The sequence below is a fragment of the Dreissena polymorpha genome, chromosome 4 (assembly GCF_020536995.1).
Source record: "Dreissena polymorpha isolate Duluth1 chromosome 4, UMN_Dpol_1.0, whole genome shotgun sequence".
Taxonomy (NCBI): domain Eukaryota; kingdom Metazoa; phylum Mollusca; class Bivalvia; order Myida; family Dreissenidae; genus Dreissena; species Dreissena polymorpha.
Window position 1 is genome coordinate 9886702 of NC_068358.1, and position 25133 is coordinate 9911834.

Here is a 25133-nt window from a genome sequence, read left to right on the forward strand (position 1 = left end):
TTAACGACCAAAATAATTTAAAGGACCATTTTGATAACATATCTCAGAATGTTAAGACATCTTATACAATTCCCAAGTCTCAAACCATCTAGTGCTGCAACAATACCCCAAAAACCGTTTTGCAATATAAATTATCAGTTCAAAAACCCGTATTGCAATATATTGCTAACTTGTACTAGAATTATAACTCGCCAGCTAATCACCAAAACCAACTTAATTACATGAACATAACCTTTGTATTGTTTGTTAAGGTTCTAGTTATATCCAAATGGCAATTCTAGCCTTTTGTACAAAATGCTTTACAAACACAGTTAACTCTTTTATTGGTATGACATGCAAAAGCATCTTGCGGACTCCCATGTAACAACGCTACTCCGTATAATAGACTTTTGAGAATGCTATTTTTACGTAACAATTTATTTTTACTAAATACTGATTTGTTTTGTTTTTAGTTGATAACATTATTTCGGATGGCTTTTCTGGACGAATTGTGGATGAATTTTTGTAGAATTTTTGTACCAGTATGATGAAAATCGTAACGCAATAAAATATGCGGATTGCATATTGCGATATATACCGATATACAGGTATATTGTTGCAGCACTAAAACCATTATCATAAACATGGCTTATCCTTCACATCAATATTATCAGTACTACTCATCCTGCATTCTACACCTAATCACATTAAAGCACAACCAATCACTTATGATTATTTGCACATACTCAACATGCAATAAAAATATTTTATTCACAACACCCTAATTGAAAATGCTGTTCTCTTCAATTAAATGTTGTGTAAATTGACAACATGGTTTTTCAATTAAACCATGACGTAAGACACACTTTTTTGCACATAAATTGTATGGGTTATGTCATTTGTGGGACCACATGCTGCTCTGTAAGGATTTTATGAGGCGTTTTGCTAGAGTTAAAGGTGACAACATAGATTGGCTATCATGATTGGAATGGCAGACTGATATTATCACTGCAAATTGCCTAAAGGAACAATGTGTGGAATTACTCAAGAAATGGATCTGATTCATGGCTGTACCGTATTAATAGCATATGGACCGCTTCACTAGAACATGATTACTGAAGTCATGGATCTTATAAAATGAGCTCAATTTTCTCTGAAAAACAGACTTGATGCATTTGAGCACAGGCTCATAAGGGACGATACTTTCCACCAACTGGCAACACTGTTTTAAGCTAAGAAGTGACTTCCTTCAAATGTAAATGAACTAAAAAAACAGAAAGAATTGTCCCTGATTGGCCTGTGTAGAGGGAAGAGGCTAATAAAGGAAGACACTTAATTTACCTACATGCAATAAGCTCTGTTTTCCCACAGCAAAGCTCAACATATTATCTCTATTTGCATAACAACTGCAGTAAACAATATTACACACATATGATTCATATACAACACAATAACTGCACTTTGGATGGCCACACATGGTTGGATCTTTGTAGCACATGAACAATTGGCAACATTTACAGTGTTCAAAAGAGGATCAGAGGCATGAGTGGTGGAGCAGTGTCATCTATGTTTGCCTATGAACCATATTGATTAAACATGCAGCAACAGCTAACAGCTGAGCTTGATCTTGATGTCAAATTATGACTTTGTTCTCACTCTTGTTCTTACGCCTTTATACGCGGCTTACCACTTGTAATAAATACAAATACTGTATGGGGAGGGTGGGGGTGGGGGGGGGGGGAGATGAAGCAACAATTTCATGACCTATTTCCAAACAAGCAGTTTTTTTAGGATTCAAACTCTTCAGATTTACAGTCCAACTCTATAACAACTGAGGTCACTGGGAAATCAAGCCATCAACGATACTTTTTCTATTGTAAACAAAAACGACAGCAAAAAAACAACAAGGGACAAAATTGTCACAAAACCAGGTTTTCAATAGGAAAAAAAAGTCTGATAAAGGGAGACAATTCAAAATGTGCATTGTTACCCCCCTTGTGTAAGATTCAATCTATTTTTACTCATGGCGACCTTGATCTGAATTTGAAAAAAAAAAGTCTGATAAAGGAAAACCAACTCAAAATGTGCATTGTTACTGATTGTTCAAAGTTAACCCCCATTGTTTCAAAATCAATTTATTTTTAGTCGTGGCGACCTTGACCTTTGAGATATTGACGTCATTGTTTCGCGCGACACACCGTCCAATGATGGTGAACAAATGTGCCAAATTATTTTAAAATCTCACAATGAATGACATAGTTATGGCCCAGACAAGCTAATTTATGGCCATTTTTGACCTTTGAACTCAAAGTGTGACCTTGACCTTGGAGATATCGATGTCATTCTTTTGCGCAACACACCGTCTAATGATGGTGAACAAATGTGCAAAATGATTTTAATATCTCACAATGAACGAAAAAGTTATGGCCCGGAGAAGCTTGTTCCGCCCGCCCGCCAGCCCGCCCGCCGACATTCGCCAATCTAATAACCAGTTTTTTCCTTCGGAAAACCTGGTTAACAACAATAAACCTCAATTTCTCTATACATTTCTTGCAGAACAATGACACAAATCCAGCAGTTTAATCTACAAAAATTTACCGCAAAATAAAGATCTTAATATTGTTATCCAAATTTATGCCAACAACATGTACCATGTAATGTCTACCCATTTTAATACTGCAGTTCTATGGGGCAAATGTCTGCTATGTTGTAAAGGTGCCATAATATTTCATGCAAAAGTTGTTTGTCTCATAAACCTGGCTGCCAAAGATTATAGCACAGTAGTTTTCCAGTCTTTTATGATTCTTTTCTGTATACCCCGTAGGGTATGGACCCGACTGTCTGTTCTTGCATTAAGTTGTAAAAACTTTAAGACATAAACATAATAAGTACGAAGTTAATTTTAATGGAGTTTAATGTGCCCTTGTAATATACAGTCGAAACCCGATGGCTCGAACTCCTCAGGGACCGAAAACAAAAGTTTGAGGCATCCGTAATTCGCGCCAACTGATGGCTTATATACTTTTCTTTACTTAAAGAACCAAATACTTATAATTAAAAGTTTTATAAATCAATAGTTTAAAACAGTTATACATACAATCAATTATATCATATAATAAATGCATATTATATCTGCATGTTTATGGGTACGTGTAAGACATGGAACTACTAAATAAAACATGCATAAAATCTTCATACGCATTGCCGAAATATGAATTAAACAGCACTCTATGCATTTATTTATTTTTAATGAATTATATTATGTAAGTCTATGTTGCGTTCATGAGTCGTCGTCGAGATACAAAGTTATTTATTCCATAAGGTTGATATTGTTATCAATCGCCCCTAATCGATTAACAGCTTTATGTGACCAGATGGCGAGTTCGAGCCATACAAACAAAAGAACATGTGAAAATTGTGACCAGGACTGTGAAAACATTACAGAAATTTATATAAATATGTAGCAATATAAAATCAGTTCCTAATGGAAAGTTCGAGCCAAGCGGAAATTCGAGCCAAGCAATTGCAAGCCATCAGATTTTGACTGTACTTGTATTTTTTAGGGTATCACTCTGAATTCAGAAAACCTGATTGGCTAAGTGTTCAACATTAGAACATCCATACTGCTTTACGTTTCAATCATTATTCGATTTTACAATTATTCTTATATGTTTTCTTTAATAAATAACAACAAGTTTTATTTGATTTCCTTATATATTTTAATACCCTACCTCTGTGATGGTGTTGTGCTGTTCCTTTGTTATTTTGGATAAAGAAAAACAACAGACCATTGTTTACCTGCACATATAAGGTTAATTGTGATCTCAGTCAGAGTGTCTCTGAATATCCACTGTATATAACACCTTAATATATTTACATTGTGACCGATCTATTTCATAACCAAGAATTGTCTCCCTTTCGTTTACATAAATTTTTAACACACAAGTCAATTTCCACAAATTCAACTCACATTATCCATTACTCACATATTTCTATGTATTTTTTATTAAACTTACTATTCAGTAGTAACACTTAGGTAATTTAAGTAATCCATGTTTGTTCAACTATGAGAAGAAGTCAGCATTGGAATCTCTGCCATTTTGTTACTAAGGCTGATTTTGGGCCGATAGTGTTGGTCATTATTTGGCCATTGCATGGTCGTTTTTTTACCAGTGGCTGTTTTCTGGCCCAACATCCCAAAGGAAGTCTGCTGTTGTTGCTAGATATGCTAAGACATAGGTGTTGTTTTCTGGCCCAACATAACAAAGGAAGTCTGCTGTTGTTGCTAGATATGCTAAGACAAATGTGTTGTTTCCTCATCGGAGCTGCGCTCTGGAACAACTGGGTTTAACCCTTTGCATGCTGGGAAATTTGTCGTCTGCAAAAATGTCGTCTGCTGAATTTCTAAAATTAGCATTTTCTTCCATTTTTTTCCAAAGAATACTATCAGAATAGCAAACAGTTTGGATCCTGATGAGACGCCACGTTCTGTGGCTTCTCATCTATATCCAAACTGTTTTCAAAGGCCTTAAAAATCCGGTTCCAGCGCTAAAAGGGTTAATGGATATTCGTACGTACTGATGCATCCCTGATTAGCCTGTACAGTCCACATGGGCTAATCAGGGAGGACACTTTCTGCTTTTATGGATTATTTTTTTGAAAGGAAATGTTTTCTCTGATTAGCCTATGTGGACTGCAAAGACTCATCTGGGACGACACTTTACGCCCATGCATTAAGCCTAATTTGTCCCAGAATCATGGTTATTGTTTGTGACGTGTGATCATTGCCTTTATCCTTGGCACCCGTCATGCCAGCCTAGTAAGTACATGTAGTGACCACTGAGTGTAAAACGCATGCTTATCCTTCTCTTATTGAACGGCACTCACTTTGCCATGTTCTGGGAAAACTGGACTTAAGGCAAGAGCATAAAACATCATTCCAGATAAGCCTTTGCAGTCTGCACAGGCTAATAAGGGACGACACTTTCTACCTAAATTGGATTTTCCCTCAGAAGAGAATCCCTTCAAACAAACAATACAATAAAAGCGCAAGTGTCAACCCTGATAAGACTATGCAGATTGAACAGGCTAATCTGGAATTATTCTTCACACACATAAATTAAGCCCAATTTTCTCAGAAAGAGGCTCCACAATACTACAGTGGTTGATTAATAAAGAAGATGAAAGGCAATCAAGGTGTGAATGGGTACTAGATGTTTCCCCTCTTCATAATTCCATATTGTACCACAATATGGAACTTCCATCTCACATATAGCACCCCTGCAAAGAAGTTTGATTGTTTAGTTCATTCCTGATATCATTCATTTGCATTCACAGCAATCTCTTGCTGCAAATATGTTTCCCAGGTAATATTAACATTGTATTATGTGAATTTGGAATAAAACATTTAAATTGAAATGGATATCATTTTGGCAATTTTCTCAACCAAAACTGTTAATTTCAAGTTCTTGATGTATTTTTGAAAGATTTTTTCACCACTTTTAGTTTAATAAGCACTTGTCCTTGACTTTTTCATAAACAGAGATGGTAGTTTTTTCGTATCATTTTGACAGCATTCTTGATCTTTGTTCATGCATCCATGGACACGATTTCATACATTTATTAGACAATAACACACAGCAGAGTTTGGACGGACAACTATAATCGGCCCACTGCTGACATAACGGCCCGAGGGCCTTTAACCTGAAGGCCATTATGCAGCTAGGGCCTATTATAGACGTCCCCGGCCAGGCTCTGCTGTGTGTTATTGTTTCTATTACATATCATTCTGTTTTGCTCCTTCTTGAGAATATATTTCAGAACAAGCTTTCCATACTTTAATTTCCATTCAATTGATTACTCAATGACGACCGGACGGACGTTGTGATTTATTAAATAAAACATTTTTTAAAGCATCAAGCTAATCCAAAACTTATTTCTGATTGTGTGTTTGCCATGCTGAATTTGAAACTTCAATAGGAATAAGATATATTGCTCTGACCAGTCATTCAATTTTGTATATTGTTGGTCAGAATGGTTAACATTCGACACAAACTTTTCCAACAAATAGTGTGGTATAAAATAAATTCAGATGAATGGATGGAAGACCAGAAAATGGAAGTGCATATGGTTGTAATTTTATTGTTATATGTGTTGGATTAAAGTTTAGTTTCATTGAGGTAAGCGTGTCATTTACTAAATTTTGTGTTTTGATGACTTGTGTTAAAGAGTGTCATTAATCTAATCTAAAGTACGGTTTCAATTGCAATCGATAGCTTTACTATTCCAATTGTGTGCTACGTTTAATTAAAATTCTTTTGTTGATCAATGGTATAATTTTGACTGTTGATTTATACTGAATGTTGAGACCATTTTATTCAGTATAAGCTGCGCGATCAGATTCTTTTCAGATATAAAAAATCTGTCCGATTCAGCTGGCCAATATAATTTATATTTACCTGGAAGTTACGAATAACAGCCCGTGAGCGATGTCATTTTGTTACTATTTAAAGTAACAATATATAATATTCAGTTCTAAAAGATGCTTTACATACAGGACCACTAAACAATATTACACACAAATCTTCAATGACTGACCATTTGGGTTTCAGAGACGATTTCTATATTTACAATGTACTTACTATATAAGCCTATACAAATCATACGAGCCCTGGGTCGTGGCAAGTTTTGACCTTGCAACATGATTTGAACAAATTATAATTATGATGTTACACACCAAATATTCAACTCCTCACTCTTACAGTTTCAGAGATGATTTTAATTAATTTTTTTTTCGGCGTTAGCTGTATACGCCAGCTTTTCACCTTACGTGACCTTTGTTAGCGTCCAATAGAATTCAAATAAAACTTCCCGCGGCCAAGTACAGATGAATACACTTCATTGACTGCATTGGCTGATTTGATAAAACCACTAGAACATTGGAAACATGTCCGCGTCTTTGTAAAACTGTTTTACTGCGTGTTCAGCATGAAACAGTTTTATCTCTTACAAAAAGGCTTAATAGATAGAACAGTTTTACACTCAATCTCGACATCAATACAGAATCTCGACATCAATACAGTTTATGCGTGCACCTTTTATTTTCAGAGGATTTCCCAGCGCGAGAAAGTTGTGTACTTAAAGGCCATGTTCTCATATTTAGTACTGACTTCCATATTCCTGTCAACATGTTATATGTAAAAGTATAAAGAGCAGTGGAAGCGATGCCTCACTTTAATGCATTGCATTTCAACCCGCGAGGTATAAGGGGTCAGTTCGCGGTTAGTGTGTTTGAATGTCAGAGTTTATATACAGGTCAGACCTTATGTGCTGATCGGAGTTCGCGGTCAGTAACATAATCGTTATATAATAAAGACGCTATAGCGTGTTCTAGGTGAACTGGAATTTTCTTTAGACCAGAAAGATGTTAAATGAAGATATCCAGCGATATTATTTTATGGCATGTCAATAATAGATTCTTAATGTGTTTTCAACAATACCATGATAAATATTATTTTTAATTAATTAACAAGAATTATTCCATCATATTTACTAATGTATTATTGCATCATATTGACTAAATAATGTATTAAGTATGAGCGCGATGATTCTCGATACTGTTAATGATCGAATCAAATACACGTAGCAATGCCCGATAAACCACTCAAACAGGTTTGTACGAAAAACGCGCGTATACATATTTAAAATATGTACGGAGACTTCGCGTGTGGTCGGTTGACTTTGGTTTTCTGTTTTGTATCTATAGGTTTATGACCAGCAATATGTAATAATGTAAAATAAGCCGCGAAAACTCCGCGTAACATCCCGTACTGCGTTTGATGCAGCTAAAAACTGCACAGAAAAAGATATTGGCTATCCTTGATCTCATTCATTTAAATCTTTATTTTCCATAAACTCCAACCACAATCAACGCCGTATATCTTTTTTAAAGATATTTCTTGTTAATCTTTATTTAGCTCAATTTAACATGAACTACACACAAGGGACAGAAGGAAATCCCCAAAGGTCACCATGTGAAGGTTGATCCCTGATAAGCTAACAAGAAATATACCAAATGCTATAAAAATAATATTGGCACACCTGAGATAACACTAAACCACTATCACACAAACCCTTCTATAAGACTTGCCATTGAAGCCCTGCTCTGGGAAATGAGGGCTTAATGCACGTGCGTAAAGTGTCTTCCCATATTTGTATTTGCAGTCTGAAAGGGGATGAAACTTTTTTAAGGATTTTTTGTTTATTAAAAGGAGGTGGCTTCTAGAGAAAAATCTGGTCTAGTCCAAAAGTTATGTCCCTGATTAGCACAGGCTAACATGGGAGAATTCTTTACACACATGCATGAGGCCTATTTCTCTACAGCAAGGCTCAAATTTAATCATTACTTGTTGACCGATACATTAAAACTGGATTTCATATTCTTCAAAGCAACTATTTATGTCTCTTTTCTTTCCTTTTCTGCAGTTGCTGCTATACCAACAATGTTTTCCTGCATTTTGTCTAGCTGAACATGGAACATGTCTTGAAACGTGCACATTCCATGAAAAAAAGTTGTGAAACAGTTTTAGACAAATTTCAAAGCATTCCAAGTTGCAACCTGCATTTGTTTGTACAGCAAAAAAGCAAAACCAATTTAGCATTTTCCAGAATCATTTATAGATAAATAAATTAATGGCAGAATGTACATTCTTTTACAAGAACAGCAGATTGCCTTAAGGTAGTGCACCTCTAATGGGCACATATCCAAATATAATCTAATTAATTATTTTCTTAATCAGCATCATTTCACTGAACTACATGCAAATTTGTAGGTAGGCTTTCCATGCTTTTTAAAAAAATATACCGATTTTTTCAAAACCACCCCCACGCTCGGCTTTTGTCCAGTTTATTTTCACCCCTGGGGTATATAAAAGTTCCATAATTCATTCAAATTTCCAAATATGGGCATGCAGTTGGTGTGTACAGATGCTGTAAAGGTGTTTAAAGTTTAAACAAGATGAAATAAGTATTATTTTACAGACATTTATTTTTTACAAATTTTTATCTATGGAAGAGCACCATGAAATGTAAGTGATTTCAGCCAAGTAAAAATTGGGTCGGTTAAAAACAAAGTATCATAAAATTCAAAATAGTATCATTTAAGTCATATTTTAAACTTAGTTTTTATAGAAACACTATATACAGCAAAAATACCAAGAACTAGACAGATTTACCGTTTACTTTTTGAAATAAAAATAAAAATGCAACATACATGGTTCGTATTTTCAACAGTAAATCACCCAATTTCGCCATAACGTTGTTTTAATTTTAATAATTGAAAAATGTGCATAAAAATTGCAACATAATTAACAATAAATATAGCTTATATGCCATATTAAATCAAATTACGTTAGAAAATAAATAAAACGCGTCGCAAAAAAGTATACGTCGTCGGCCGGATTCGAACCTGCGCGGGAATATCCCAAAAGATTTCTAGTCTATCGCCTTAACCACTAGGCTACGGCACCTAATAGTAGGCTCTTAAACCTTCGAAGAAATCGCGGGAAATCATTAGAGGTGCACTACCTTAAAAAGTAAGATTGCAGCAGGTAGTTAGATTTTTGTAAGGAGCATGTTCATTCCTAAATTTTCATAGTTTCCAAACAATGACAGGAAAGTAGCAAAAACCTTAATAAAACTTCGTCAATTTTCAAGACAGCAATAATATCAACAAGTTCGGACTGCAGCACCATTTAACATGAGACATTTAATTTCTGACATGACTCACAGCTTGTTGGGGCAGATACTTGTACTCATACAGTAAGTTTGGAAACACTTTTGTAAGAAGTGTCAAATGCAACTAAAATGAGTTCAAACTAGTCTAGATCATTTTCAAATTTAAATGGCTTTAACAAAATCTAGATCATGATTAAAAACTTGCATATGTGGATCCTGATGAAACTGTGAGGGTTGGGTTTTGACCGAGATTAGGAACCAAATTTATTGCAAATGTGACACATCCAGCTATCATCACCCTCAAGGAATTTCAAGATGAAAATACTGCCAGCCAGACATGCACTTGAAACATTCCACGCACAAACATTCTGCTAATTACTGTCTATGTTTGTTGAAAATCAACATATGCAAGAGAAACTGGTAACAAGCAAAAAATATTCTTTTGAATATAATTGTTTAGCACTATGCATATTTTGTCCCACACCCTTGATTTTATCAGCAATATAGTTGCAGTAATGTCTAATATTGAAAATTTGGATTAGGCCTATACCACATCAAGTATAAAAACTTTCTGTAAATAAATTGGAAAAAGACACTAAACAACCATCCCGGTCCCACACTATTAAGTAATCTTTAAACCAAAATTTATATTGTGGACTAACATAATTCCCATGTTGAAACAGTACAAAACAATGTCCAAGTGGAGAAAGTCATTAGCGTGTTAGCAACAATTCAAGAGACATTCTTAATAATTTAAGAATAAATAATTTACCATATGCAGGTTTATTTGAGATTCAGGCATATTTGAGTTCCACCTTGGCGAAATGTTGTTCATGATTTCATGAACACACACTTCAAGCCAATCAGGAATTGTTCATGAACCGTTCTCAAAAAGTTCCTGGTCTTGGTTCATTAACTTTTGGACATGAACTGTTCTTAAGACACGTTCATGAACAGTTTATGAATTTTTGTTGAACACTTCAAAGTTCATGAACAGTTCTTCATCTAACCATAAAAACTTAGTAATGAACATTTCATGAACAATAATTTCTGATGACTTTTCTGAGACAGACTTTGAGGATCCATCATGAATAATTCATGAATTCCTTTGTGCTAGATGTTTCATAAATATTTTTGAAAGTAATATTGAAATGTCTAGCATACTAATCTTGTAGATTTGTGAAACCTATGAAGTTATTATGAATATGCATAGTATTTTCACCACTGTATGTAAGAGTTCTTGACCTGTTCTAGAGAATTTTAAGAACATTTGTACAAGAACTGTTCAAGAACTGTCTTCAGGAACAGTTCAATAACTTTTTAAGGACCTTTCCTGTTCTTGAATTATTCTTAAACTATTCTTGAACACTTTAAGAACTTTTTTTAACAAAATGTTTCTTTCTGATGTTCTTAAACAGGTCTACACAATGTTTTTGAACATATGATGGACTTTTTAAGAATCCAATATGTTCTTAAAAGGATCTGTCATTGTTCTTGGAAGACTTAAAAGACAAGTTTAAGAACATTTTAAGGACATCTTATTTCAAGAACAGTTTAAGATGATATCAAGAACTCAAACATGTACATTGCATTGCTGTTTTTACAAAGGAAGAATATTGTGTGCACAGGAAGTTAAAACGGAAGGCACATGGTTTATGTTATATTTGAAAATGTAAGTCTTTAATAAATTACCGGCTGAACTGATCAGCCATTGGTTCCATTTCAAGTTCTTTGGCACTGTAAGTGTAACCATTTCAGGGAAACCATTGATTAGTAAATGATTCTTGAACTGAAAATGAGACTATTCATAATCTTTTTAATACATGAATTATTCATGAACATATAGTGCAAAGTTGTATTATGAAATTTAAAGAGTATTATCAAACCACTTGTATCTCAGTTATTAGTGTTATATTTAAATTATTGTTATATGTTGCTATCAATATGTTAAGTGCTAATACAAGACCTGTTTCTTCTTACCCTGACCTGTTTGTTGAGCTTTGGTAACACTTATGATAACCTTTGCATAAATTGACAAATTCTTGTTCATGAATAGTTCATGAACACTTCATGCCACCTCAGTTCATGAACTCTTGAAGAACTATGGTTCATGAACTATTCACTGACAGTCCGTGAACAGAAAATGAGCCATTGAAAAATAGAAGAAAAATGTTCATGAACTGTTCATGAACAGTAAAACCCTGAAGAATTTTTCAAGAATTGTGTTGTTCATGAGCTGTTTAAGAACACTTCATGCCATTGGTGTTCATGAATAGTTCATGAACATTTCATGCCATAATGGTTCAAGAATAGTTCATGAACACTTCATGCCATAAGGGTTCAAGAATATTTCATGAACACTTCATGCCATTAGGTTTCAAGAATATTTCATGAACACTTCATGCCATTAGTGTTCATGAACAGTTCATGAACTAAAATTTCAAGAACATTTCACAGACTTGGCTCATTCTCTGTTCACTGACTATTCGTGAACAATTCATGAACAGTTCACGAATTATTCGTGAACTGCAGAACAACATTTCGCAGGGGTAAGAAGTCAATCAGCCACATTTCAATTGAGTAAAAGGACTTAGTCTCTTAGTAACTCTTCCACAATAATATTATTTGAGCTTGCTCTGGGAAAAAGGAGTTTCCCGTGTCCGCACAGGCTAATCAGCGTTGACACTTTGTGCCCAGACTGAATTTTTGATAACATGAGACTTCCTTTATAAATACAATAATAGCGGAAAGTATCGTTCTAGATTACAGTTATTGCACATGCATTAAGCAATGTTTTTCTAAAACACGTCTAATTTTTAGAATACCAATGTAATGAAAGGATTTACCATCAGCAGGGTCCACTGCAATTATAATCTCTGCCTGCGAAATCTTGCCAATGCGACCCCCTACTGCATCCGCCAATATTACATAGAAGTTTTCAGCCTCCTCATACAGAGAGTCATCAAGAACTGTCACTCTGCACACACGCTGGTTCTCTCCCTTGGCAAATCTGATCACACTGGTGGCTACCTGGAGGCGAGACACAAAGTCAGAACTGCTGTCTGCCTTGTCACCTTCAGTACCCTGGGCACGCCCTAGAAATATGTGGGGTGGAAATAGTTTAACAATTTGAGCCTCAATCTGGGAAAACAGGGCTTAAGTGTCATTCAAGATAACCCTATGCAGCCTGCACAGGGTAATCAGAGACGACACTTTTCACTTTTATGGTATTTTGCAATTAAAAGTAGTCTCTTCTTCACACAAATCCAGTAAAGGTGGAAATGCAATCCCTGATCAGCCTGTGCAGACTGTGTATACTTTACGCACATGTATTACACCCTTTTTCCCTAAACGAGGCTCAATTATTTTCACTTGATAATAGTTGTGGCCATGCATGTTCATTAAAACATTATACATATCCACAATAAATACTGATTAGTCTCAATACTTTATTCTGGACTTTTCTCTGGTATTATATATATATATATATATATATATATATATATATATATATATATATATATTAAATCTCTAAATGAAACACATCATGTATTGTTCAAAAGTATACAGACGTAATTATAAAATGATTTATTGCTCATTTGTATATCTATTTGCATACAGAAATTGTAATCAATTGTCCTTGGGCAAGTATAAAGGCAACATTATTTTGTTTATATAAAAATCATTAATAACAAGAAATATCTTTAAAAAAGATATACGTTGTTGATTGTGGTTGGAGTTTATGAAAGGTAAAGAGTTCAATGAATAAGATCAAAGATAGCGAATGTCGTTTTCTGTGCAGTTCTTAGCTGAATCACACGCAGTACGGGATGTTACGCGGAGTTTTCGTGGCTTATTTTACATTATTACATATTGCTGGTCATAAACCTATAGATACAAAACAGAAAACCAAAAGAAGAATGGAAGTGAAATTAAAACATACAAGTCAACCCGCCACACGCGAAGTATCCATACATATTTTTAATATTTATACGCGCGTTCTTCGAACAAACCTGTTTTAGTGGTTTGTAGGGCATTGCTATTTGATTCGATTATTAACAGTATCGAGAATCATCACGCTCATGCTTAATACATTAGTCAATATGGTGGAATAATTCTTGCTAAATTAATTAAAAATAATATTTATCATGGTATTGTTGAAAACACATTAAGAATCTATTATTGACATACCATAATTATATCGCTGGATATCTTCATTTAACATATTTCAGGTCTAAAGAAAATTCCAGTTAACCTTTTTCACGCTATAGCGTCTTTATTATATAACGATTATTTTACTGGCCGCGACTCTGGTCAGCACATAAGGTAGTCGTGAAGACGCAGCGATGACCTGTATATAAACTCTGACATTCACAAACACTGGCTGCGAATTGACCCGATACCTCGCGGGTTGAAATGCAATGCATTAAAGTGAGGCCTTGCTTCCACTGCTCCCAATACTTTTACATGTTATTATGTTGACAGGAATTTGGAAGTTAGTACTAAATATGAGAACATAGCCATTAAGTTCAAATGTTCTCGCGCTGGCAATCCTCTGAAAATAAAAGGTGCACGCACAAACTGTATTGATGTCAAGATTGAGTGTAAAACTGTTCTATTTATTAAGCCTTTTCATTAGAGATAAAATTGTTTCATGCTGAACACACAGTAAAACAGTGTTACAAAGACGGGGACATGTTTCCAATGTTCTGGTCGTATGCTCAAATCAGCCTATGGGATAAATAAGGTGTATTCATTCTGACCTAGCCGCGGGAAATTTTATTTGAATTTTATTGGACAGTTACAAAGGCCAGGTAAGGTGAAAAGCTGGCGTATACAGCTACGCCGAAAAAAGTATTCTAGGCAACGCATGAAATTACAAGAGTATTTCATATCTCAGAGTTTACTATGGTTTGTGGTAAGTTTGATAATGCAAGATTATTGTGCATTATTTAGCATATGATGTATGGCAAAATGTCATTTATTTAGATTATACCATTTTTTCAGGTTTTGAAATCAGAATATAAATCTTCTCTGTAATAATATACAGATATCCTCTACATCTAGGTCAAACGTGCAACATCCCAGAGCACGCAAATATTATGCAGTACATACAAGTAATACTGCATTTTAAATATGATATGATACTCATTTCTGTTTATATATTGTTTCTAAAATTTGCATTTTTAAAAATTGCTTTCGTTTAAAAAAAACATATTTAGTAACAATACCTTTCTATTATAATCACACAAAACAGGATGCAATTGGTCATCAGTATTGCTAGTTTCACAAAGGATTGAATTGAGCCCCCCCCCCCCCCCCCCTCATGGAAAACCAGGCTTTATAAATGTGCATATAGTATCGTCCTAGATCATTCTATGTAGTCTGCACAGGCTTCCCTTGGACAACACTTTCCACTCTTATATAACGTAAAGGAAGCCTCTTCTTAACACAAATCATGAACCATGTTGAATACCTTGGCCCTCTGGCATACTTAGTTTCAATTGGGCTGGACTCAATTCAAACTCTCTGCCTAGATATCATTATAACAAATGTTTTGAGAAAGTTTCACGATGATTTGCCACAAAAATTGACATAAAGAGTGTTCAAAAGCTTTTCATTTAAAGTTTACATAGGGACCTAGTTTTTTACCACACATGACCCTATGAGCACATTATCACGGTGCCTAAACCACGTGACTTTTTAAGATCTGTGTTGGGAGAATAAAGCGAGACCCAGTTAACATTTTTAATGTCTTTTTAAATATTTCACCATTTTTAATGGGATAAAGTGGAGAGCCCGCTCATTCGTGATCATTTTCTATAGGTATCATGATCTTTTTAAACAAATAAGTATTTTTTCAGTAAAGTGCAACCGCGTGTTTGTAATATGAAGTCCCCACACTGATCCGACATTTTTCTAACCGTTCAAACGCGCGATTAAAATTTACTGAAAAAATACTTATTTGTTAAAAAAGTTCATGATACCAATAGAAAACTCTTACGAATGAGCGGGCTCTCCACTTTATCCCATTATTACATACATGCCATAAGTCCCAGATCGTCCGGGACAGTCCCGGAAATGCATACCCTGTCCCGCCGTCCCGGAAATTTGTCAAATGTCACGGATTTCAGTAAAACCTGTATGTTCCTTATCTTAGCATGCAAATCTGTACTTGCCACTGATATTGCGTCATCTCCAAAGCAATGCCTGTCCGATTAGGCAAAAACGCTACGTGTCAAAATTGATCAATTAACGGGGGGTCCTATTATCTTGTCCATTGTCTCGTAATCACAGTCAAACAAAAGAGGTTAATTCGTTGTGAATTGGCTTGCTCAAATTTGATGGCTGTGTAGTTTTAACGGATTACGCGATGCACATTCATGAATAAATCCAGTTTCACCCGGATTTTCGCGGTGTCAGATTCATTCACACTCATATTGCGACAAACAACACGCCTTTACGCTCAGCGCATGCAATGTAAGTTGTAACAGTTTGACGTGATAGCTTACACCGCGCGCGCCACCCATGACAACGTCTGAATTCATCACCCGTGTTACATGCAGTCCACGTTTTAAGTGTATACAGTGACTAAAAATTAAATCAGCACTGAACTATCTCATGTTTATATACATGTGCTCTTTTCAAACACGCAAAACACGTGGCTTGTATCTAGTAACGGATGTAGAAATGTTTAATTTGTCATTTGTTTAAGCAATTCACGATGTTAATTATAATTTATTCTTCTTGTTTAAATAATGTTTTTGTGTGCATTGATCTTAAATGGATGTTAAATTTGTTTACTCAAGGTAAGTTACATAAGTAATTTAACTAATTGGATATCGCGAAAGAATGCGTACCAAAAATACATGTATGACTTCATATATCGCTATTTGTATACATGTCCCAGAAAATCGGCAAATGTCCCGGAAAATTTAGCACAATGTCCCGAAATCGGTCTGAAAATTTATGGCATGTATGCCATTAAAAATGGTGAAATATTCAAAAAGAGATCCTTAAAAATGTTAACTGGGTCGCGCTTTATTCTCCCAACACAAATCCTAAAACGTCACGTGGTATAGGCACTGTGATTATGCACAGGTGGCCTAAAACACATCAATAAACAGAATTAGCAATTATGAAACAAGACGGCCTGAAAGGCCCAAAGTCGCTCACCTGAGATAACAAGATATTATTGGGACAAATCTTCTGATCAAGTTTCATGAAGATTGGAAAAATGTGGCCTCTTGAGTGTTAACAAGGTTTTACTATAGCCATAAAGGACAAATGCCCCGCCCCCTGGAAGCCATGTTTTTCAACCAACCGGCATCATTTTTGAACTCGTCCAAGATATTATCGGGATGAATCTTTTGACCAAGTTTCATGAAGATCAGACAATAAATGTGGCCTCTAGAGTGTTAACAAGATTTTACTTTAGCCATGTAAGGAAAAATGCCCCGCCCCTTGGAAGCCATGTTTTTCAAGCAAGCATAATTATTTTCACACTCATCCATAATATCATTGAGACCAATCTTCTGACCAAATTTCATGAAGATTGGACAATAAATGTGGCCTCTAGAGTGTTAACAAGGTTTTACTATAGCCATATAAGGAAAAATGCCCACCCCCTGGTGGCCATGTTTTGAAGCAACCCAAACCATTTTCGAAATCATTCAAGATATCATTGGAACAAATCTTCTGACAAAGTTTCATGATGATCGGAAAATAAATATGACCTCTAGAGTGTTAACAAGGTTTTCCTATAGCCATATAAAGAAAAATGCCCCGCCCCCTTGGTTGCCATGTTTTTCAACCAAACGGCATCATTTTTGAACTCCTCCAAAATATTTTTGGGATGAATCTTCTGACCGAGTTTCATGAAGATCAGACAATAAATGTGGCCTCTAGAGTGTTAACAAGATTTTATTATAGCCATATATAGCCATATAAGGAAAAATGCCCCGCCCCTTGGCAGCCATGTTTTTCAAGCAAACGTAACCATTTTCAACTCATCCAAGATATCAATAAGACAAATCTTCTGACCAAATTTCATGAAGAATGGACAATAAATGTGGCCTCTACAGTGTTAAAAAGGTTTTACTATGCAGGAAAAATGACCCGCCCCCTGGCGGCCATGTTTTTCAACCAACCGGCATCATTTTCGAACTGGTCCAAGATATTATTGGGATGAATCTTCTGACCAAATTTCATGAAGATTGGACAACAAATGTGGCCTCTAGAGTGTTAACAAGATTTAACTGTAGCCATATATAGCCATTTAAGGAAAAATGCCCCGCCCCTTGGCAGCCATGTTTTTCAAGCAAAGGTTACCATTTTTGAACTCATCCAAGATATCATTGGGACAAATCTTCGGAGCGAGTTTCATGAAGATCGGAAAATAAATGTGGCCTCTAGAGTGTTAACAAGGTTTTACTATAGCCAAATAAGGAAATATAGAGAAAACTGCCCTGCCCCCTGGCGGCCATTCTTTTTCACCGATCTGCACCATTTTCAAACTTGTCCGAGATATCAATGAAAAAAATGTTTTGACCAAGTTTCATGATGATTGGGCAAAAATTGTGACTTCTAGAGTGTTCACAAGGTTTCTCTATAGCCATATCAGGAATACTGCCACGCCCCCTGTTGGCCATGTTTTTCAACTGACCGGAACAATTTTTGAACTCAACCAACATATCATTTAGACAAACATTTTGACAAAGTTACATGAAGATTGGGCATCAAATGTGACTTCTAAATTGTTCACAAGGATTTTCTTTGTTTTGACCTAGTGACCTAGTTTTTGATCCAGCATGACCCAGTTTCGAACTCAGTCGAGGTATCAATGGGACAAATGTTCTGACCAACTTTCATGAAGATCGGACAATAAATGTGGCCTCTAGAGTGTTCACAAGGAATTTAATGTTGACGCCGCATGACCGACGACGGACAAAAGGCGATCACAAAAGCTCACCATGAGTATGTTGTGCTCAGGTGAGCTAAAAAGCAAGGTAAGCCTTACATGTGTAACATAGCACATCTTAACTTGTAATATTGAAGTGCTTAAATATCCATAAATTGTCATTCAATTGTACTAAACAATCAGTCCTTAAGATGCTTTCCCATATCTTACATACCATTTCTGGTGTAGCAGACTACAGAAAGATTACGTGACAGGTCCCCATGGTAACCTACCATTCCTGGTGTAGCTGAGTTCACATAGGTCATGTGAAAGGTCCCAATGTTAATGTACCATTCCTAGTGTAGCAGAATACAGAAAGGTCATTTGACATGTCACCATGGTAACCTAACATTCCTGGTGTAGAAAAGAACAGAAAGATCATGCGCCAGGTTCCCATGGTTACCTACCATTCCTGGTGTAGGAGATTGCACAAAGGTCATGTGACAGGTCCATGGTAACCAACATTCTTGTTGTAGCAGAGTACACAAAGGTCATGTGACAGGTCCCTATGGGAACCAACCATTCCTGTTATAGAAGAGTACAGAAAAGCTATGTGACAGGTCCATGGTAACCTACCATTCCTCGTGTAGCAGATGACAGGACGGCCATGTGACAGATCCCCATGGTAACCTACCATTCCTGGAGTAGCCAAGTACAAAAAGATCATGTGACAGGTCCCCATCATAACCTACCATTCCTGGTGAAGCAGAGTACACAAAGGTCATGTGACAGGTCACCATGGTAACCTACCATTCCTTGTGTAGCAGAGTACAGAAATATCATGTGACAGGTACCCATGGAAACCCACCATTCCTTGTGTAGCAGATGACAGGAAGGCCATGTAACAGGTCCCCATGGAAAAATACCATTCCCTGTGTAGCAGAGTACAGAAATGTCATGTGATAGGTGCCCATGGTAACCTATCATTCCTGGTGAATCAGAGTACACAAAGGTCATGTGACGGGTCTCCATGGTGACCTAACATTTCTGTTGTAGACGAGTTTACATAAAGATCATGTGACAGGTCCCCGTGGTAACCTACCATTCCTGGTGTAGCATATTGCACAATGAAAATGTGACAGATTCCCATTGTAAACTACCATTCTTGATGTAGCAGAGTTTACAAAGGTCATGTAAAAGGTCCATGTGGTAACCTACCATTCTTTTTGTAGCTGAGTACAGAAGGGTCATGTGACAGGTCCCCATGGTTACCTACTGTTCCTGATGTAGAAGAGTACAGAAAGGTCATGTGACTGGTCCTCATGTTTACCTACCATTCCTGGTGTAGCAGAGCGCACAAAGGTCATGCAACAGATCCCAATTAAAACCTATCATTCATGATGTAGCAGAGTATACAAAGGTCAGGTGACAGGTCCACGTGGTAACCTATCATTCTAGGTGTAACAGAGTACAAAAAGGTCAGGTGACAGGTCCCTATAGTTACCTACCATTCATGATGTAGCAGAGTATACAAAGGTCATGTGACAGGTCCAGATGGTAACTTACAATTCCTTGTGTAGCAGAGTACATGAAAATAACATGACATGTCCCCATGGTAACCTACCATTCCTAATGAAGCAGAGTACAGAAAGGTCATGTGACAGGTCCCCATGGTAACATTCCATTCCAGATGTTGCAGAGTACAGAAGGGTCATATGACAGGTCGCCATGGAAACCTACCATTCCTTGTGTAGCAGAGTACAGAAAGGTCATTTGACAGGTCCCCGTCTCGATGTACAGTGATGTCAACAACGCTGTCATTCTCCATGGCTACCATCCGCGTCTCCAAGAAATACAGGCTGGACTCTAAAAACAGGAAAAACAAAAAATCATCAGGCATTGAAAGCAAACATTTTGTAGTCATATAAAGTACAAAAATGGATACCAATCTCTTTATATTTTTTTGAAATACATATATAAAATATATAAACAAGAGGGCCAAGATGGCCCTAGTTCGCTCACCGGTGAGGAGTCAGTTCATTCAATCTTTACCAAACATCAAACTTTACCTAGATATTGTCCTGACAAACATCCTGGTCAAGTTTCATCACTATTGAACAAAAACTCTGGCATATGGAGTGATTTTGTTTTTGTAAGATTTGACCTGGTGGCCTATATTTTGAGTTACCAAATATCAATAAAACCAATGTTTTGATCAACTTTCATGATGATTGGGCAAAAATTGTGACTTCTAGAGTGTTTACAAGGTTTCTCTATAGCCAAATAAAGAAAACTGCCCCCCCCCCCCCCCCCCCCCGGCAGCCATGTTATTGAACTGACCAGAACCATTTTCGAACTCTACTCTCATATCAAGGAAACAAATGTTCTGACCAAATTTCATGAAAATTGGGCCAAAAATGTGACTTCTAGAGTGTTCACATGTTTTCACTATATACATATACAGAAAAATGCCTCGCCCACTGGCGGCCATGTTTTTTCACCAATCTGGACCATTTTCAAACTCGTCGGAGATATCAATAAAACCAATGTTTTGACTAACTTTCATGATGATTGGGCAAAAATTGTAACTTCTAGAGTGTTTACAAGGTTTCTCTATAGCCAAATAAGGAAAACTGCCCCGCCCACTGGCGGCCATGTTTTTCAATGGACTGGAACCACTTTTGAACTCACTCAACATATTATTAAGACAAACATTTTGACAAAGTTACATGAAGATTGGGCATGAAATGTGACTTCTACAGTGTTTACAAGTTTTTTTCTTTTTTTTGACCTAGTGACCTAGTAATTGACCCGGCACGACCCAGTTTCGAACTCAACCGAGATTTCATTGGGACAAAGCTTCTGACCAAGTTTCATGAAGATCGGACAATAAATGTGGCCTCTAGAGTGTTTACGAACAAAGGTGGACGGACGGACAGACGACGGACAAAGACCAGTCACAAAAGCTCACCTGAGCAATCAGGTGAGCTAAAAAGATGCAATGATTATAATGCACACATGTCAGATTGATAACAAAGTTATAAGTTGTTCAAAACATCTACATGATACATTCCATTTTTGATTGATTTAATAAGAAAATTCTATCAACTTGACCATTATATTGTTTCATGATCCTAGGCGTAAGCTTTCTTGAGTTATCATCCAAAAACCATTTTACTGTGTCAAGTAACCGTGACCTTGACCTAGTGACCTGAAAGTCAATACGGGTCATCTGCCAGTCATGATCAATGTACCTATGAAGTTTCATGATCCTAGGCATAGGCCTTCTTGAGTTATCATCTGGAAACCATTTTTCTAAGTTGAAACACCGTGACCATGACCTTTGAACTAGTGACCTAAAAATCAATAGGGGTCATCTGCGAGTCATAATCAATGTACCTATGAAGTTTCATCATCCTAGGCATAAGCGTTCTTGAGTAAAACAATTTTACTATTTTGGGTCACCTCAATGTAACTATGAAGTTTCATGATCCTAGGCGTAAGCGTTCTTGAGTTATCATCCGGAAACCATTTTTCTAAGTTGAGTCACCTTGACCTTGACCTTCGACCTAGTGACCTGAAAATCAATAGGGGTCATCTGCAAGTCATGATCAATGTACCTATGAAGTTTCATGATCCTAAGCATAAGCGTTCTTGAGTTATCATCCGGAAACCATTTGACTATTTCGGGTCACCTTGACCTTGATCTTTGACCTAGTGACCTGAAAATCAATAGGGGTCATCTGCAAGTCATGATCAATGTACCTTTAACCTTTAATGATCTTAGGCATAAGCGTTCTTAAGCTTTCATCCGGAAACCATTTAACTGTTTCGGGTCACCGTGACCTTGACCTTTGATCAAGTGACCTGAAAATCAATAGGGGTCATCTGTGAGTCACGATCAATGTACCTATGAAGTTTCATGATCCTAGGCATAAGCGTTCTTGAGTTATCATCCAGAAACTATTTTACTATTTCGGGTCCCCGTGACCTTGACCTTTGACTTAGTGACCTCAGAATCATTAGAGGTTATCTGCGAGTCATGATCAATGTACCTATGAAGTTTCATGATCCTAGGCATAAGCATTCTTGAGTTATCATCTGGAAACCATTTTACTATTTCGGGTCACCGTGACCTTGACCTTTGACCTAGTGACCTCAAAATCAATAGGGGTCATCTGCGAGTCATGATCAATGTACCTATGAAGTTTCATGATCCTAGGCCTAAGCCTTTTTGACATCTGAAACCATCTGGTGGACAGACATTCGGACCGAAATGAGCAAAACAATATACCCCCTCTTCTTCTAAGGGGACATAAAAATGTGACTTCCATAGTGTTCGATCACAAGGTTTGACCGAAACCATTTTTGAACACAACTCTCGTATCAAAGAAACAAATGTTCTGACCAAATTTCATGAAAATTGGGCAAAAATGTGACTCCTAGAGTGTTAACATGTTTTCACTATATACATGGCCTCTAGAGTGTTTACGAGCAAATGTTAACGGACGGACGACGGACAAACACCGGTCAGAAAAGCTCACCTGAGCAATCAGGAGAGCTAAAAAAATTAAAATTCATTATTCATAATTCCTATATAAATGGAAGGTCCAACAAGAACTACAGACCTTCTTCAGAAATGTCAAGCAGATATGCAAGTCAACCAACATGATTTAGCCCCATTGGAAAAACTGGATTTAATTAATGTGCATAAAGAGTCCTCAAAAGTTCGCATGTTTAGTTCACATATGCTAATCTGGGACACACCTTCCGCTTTCATGAGATTTTTTTTGTTTAAATAATGTCTCCTCTTAATAAAAATCCTGTTTAGGCCAAAAGTGTTGTCCCTGGTGAGCCTGTGCACAAAAGTGTTGTCCCTGGTGAGCCTCAGTGCACACTCACATTAAGTGTTGTCCCTGGTGAGCCTGTGCACACTCACATTAAGTGTTGTCTCTGGTGAGCCTGTGCACACTCACATTAAGTGTTGTCCCTGGTGAGCCTGTGCACACTCACATTAAGTGTTGTCCCTGGTGAGCCTGTGCACACTCACATTAAGTGTTGTCCCTGGTGAGCCTGTGCACACTCACATTAAGTGTTGTCCCTGGTGAGCCTGTGCACACTCACATTAAGTGTTGTCCCTGGTGAGCCTGTGCACACTCACATTAAGTGTTGTCCCTGGTGAGCCTGTGCACACTCACATTAAGCCCATTTGTCCAAGAGTGAGGCTCAGTACATGTACCACATCTTTAACCTGTCCTTTTGAATAATTCATTCATTATATGCACAGTTTAAACTCTGCATTTAGACCAGTTTTCCCAGAGCAAGACTCTTATAATTACTGCAAGGACCTGTGTTTCAGAGAGTATTCAGGGGAAGATACTATTTCAGAGAGTATTCAGGGGAGGTTACTCTCCCAGTCTCCATGCAAGGCTTACCGTCTTCTGGGTCGTGAATGGCCACCGTGGCAAACCGTGGATCCCTCAGCAGCGCCCCTTGGGGGTCGGTCAGGTGAAGGGTAACAGTCTCCTCCCTCTCAAAGATTGTGTCATCTCTTAAGGCCACACGCCACTGCCTCTCGCTCTGACCTAGATATCAGCCCCAATAATAATAGTGTGTAAAGAAGAAATTTCAGTGACAGACAGATGAATGGAAATAGGATGGCATTGAAAAACAGACACACTGAAAACATTTAAGTGAATGTGTATAACAAGGTTAATGATAATATCTAATCTACTCTTTAAGTTTTATTATTTAAGTTTTGTTGACCTTACCATTGAACTCTGGATAAAAAAAGGGGTCATGCATTATTATGATATCGCTCTTTCTAATTATACCAAGTTTCATTCAACCTTCAAGTATCATGTGTATTTCTTGAGAAATCCCTTGAACAATTTGTACAGACAGTTGGACTCACAGACAGACAAGAAAGACCGAACATATTGTCCCTCCAAAGAAACTGGTGGAGGACTAACACAATTTAGCAACACATGTGCTGTTCACACTAGAAACTTTACATCTGTTTTAAACAAGAACAAATTAAGTCAAAAACATTGTCATGGGGTGGTCAAAAATAACAAACGACTGACCACTTTTAAAGAAGTTTGAGACCATAATATATATTATTTTACTCTATATGTATGTGACAGAAAGTGTGGAAGCATTTCCCCACCATACCTGGACTGAATGTGACCTGCTTCATGAACTGCCGTGACAGGTCCTGACCCAGGGAGGCGCTACCTTCTGTGATATCCAAGGCTGCAAGGTAGGTTACACAACACTGTGTTATAGTTAAACAAAAAAGTTATCAAAATTACAAAAGAACATTTTAAAACAAATATAATTTAACTACCACTATTTGTTTAATGAAAAAAGCAAGAAATTGCTGTCACAAATTTCTTTTCTGAGTTAATAAGACTGTTTTAACTTGTTAAGTATTTTACCCGCCTTTGGCTATAAGTAATATCTTTTAAAAAAGAAAAAGTTACTAGGTAGCACAAAAATTATGTTGTATCCAAACTAA

The 25133-nt window shown here is 36.7% G+C and overlaps 1 protein-coding gene across 1 annotated transcript in view; it reads right to left on the reverse strand.

Annotated features, from left to right (window-relative positions):
• Positions 1–25133, reverse strand: part of LOC127877132 (FRAS1-related extracellular matrix protein 2-like) — a 151825-nt gene that overhangs the window by 27017 nt on the left and 99675 nt on the right. The window contains exons 4-7 of the mRNA XM_052422776.1: positions 24788–24868; positions 24049–24198; positions 20354–20479; positions 12561–12809 (exon numbers count right to left, since the gene is read on the reverse strand). Of these exons, the coding sequence (XP_052278736.1) occupies positions 12561–12809; positions 20354–20479; positions 24049–24198; positions 24788–24868 (606 nt within the window). The remainder of the gene's footprint in view (positions 1–12560; positions 12810–20353; positions 20480–24048; positions 24199–24787; positions 24869–25133) is intronic.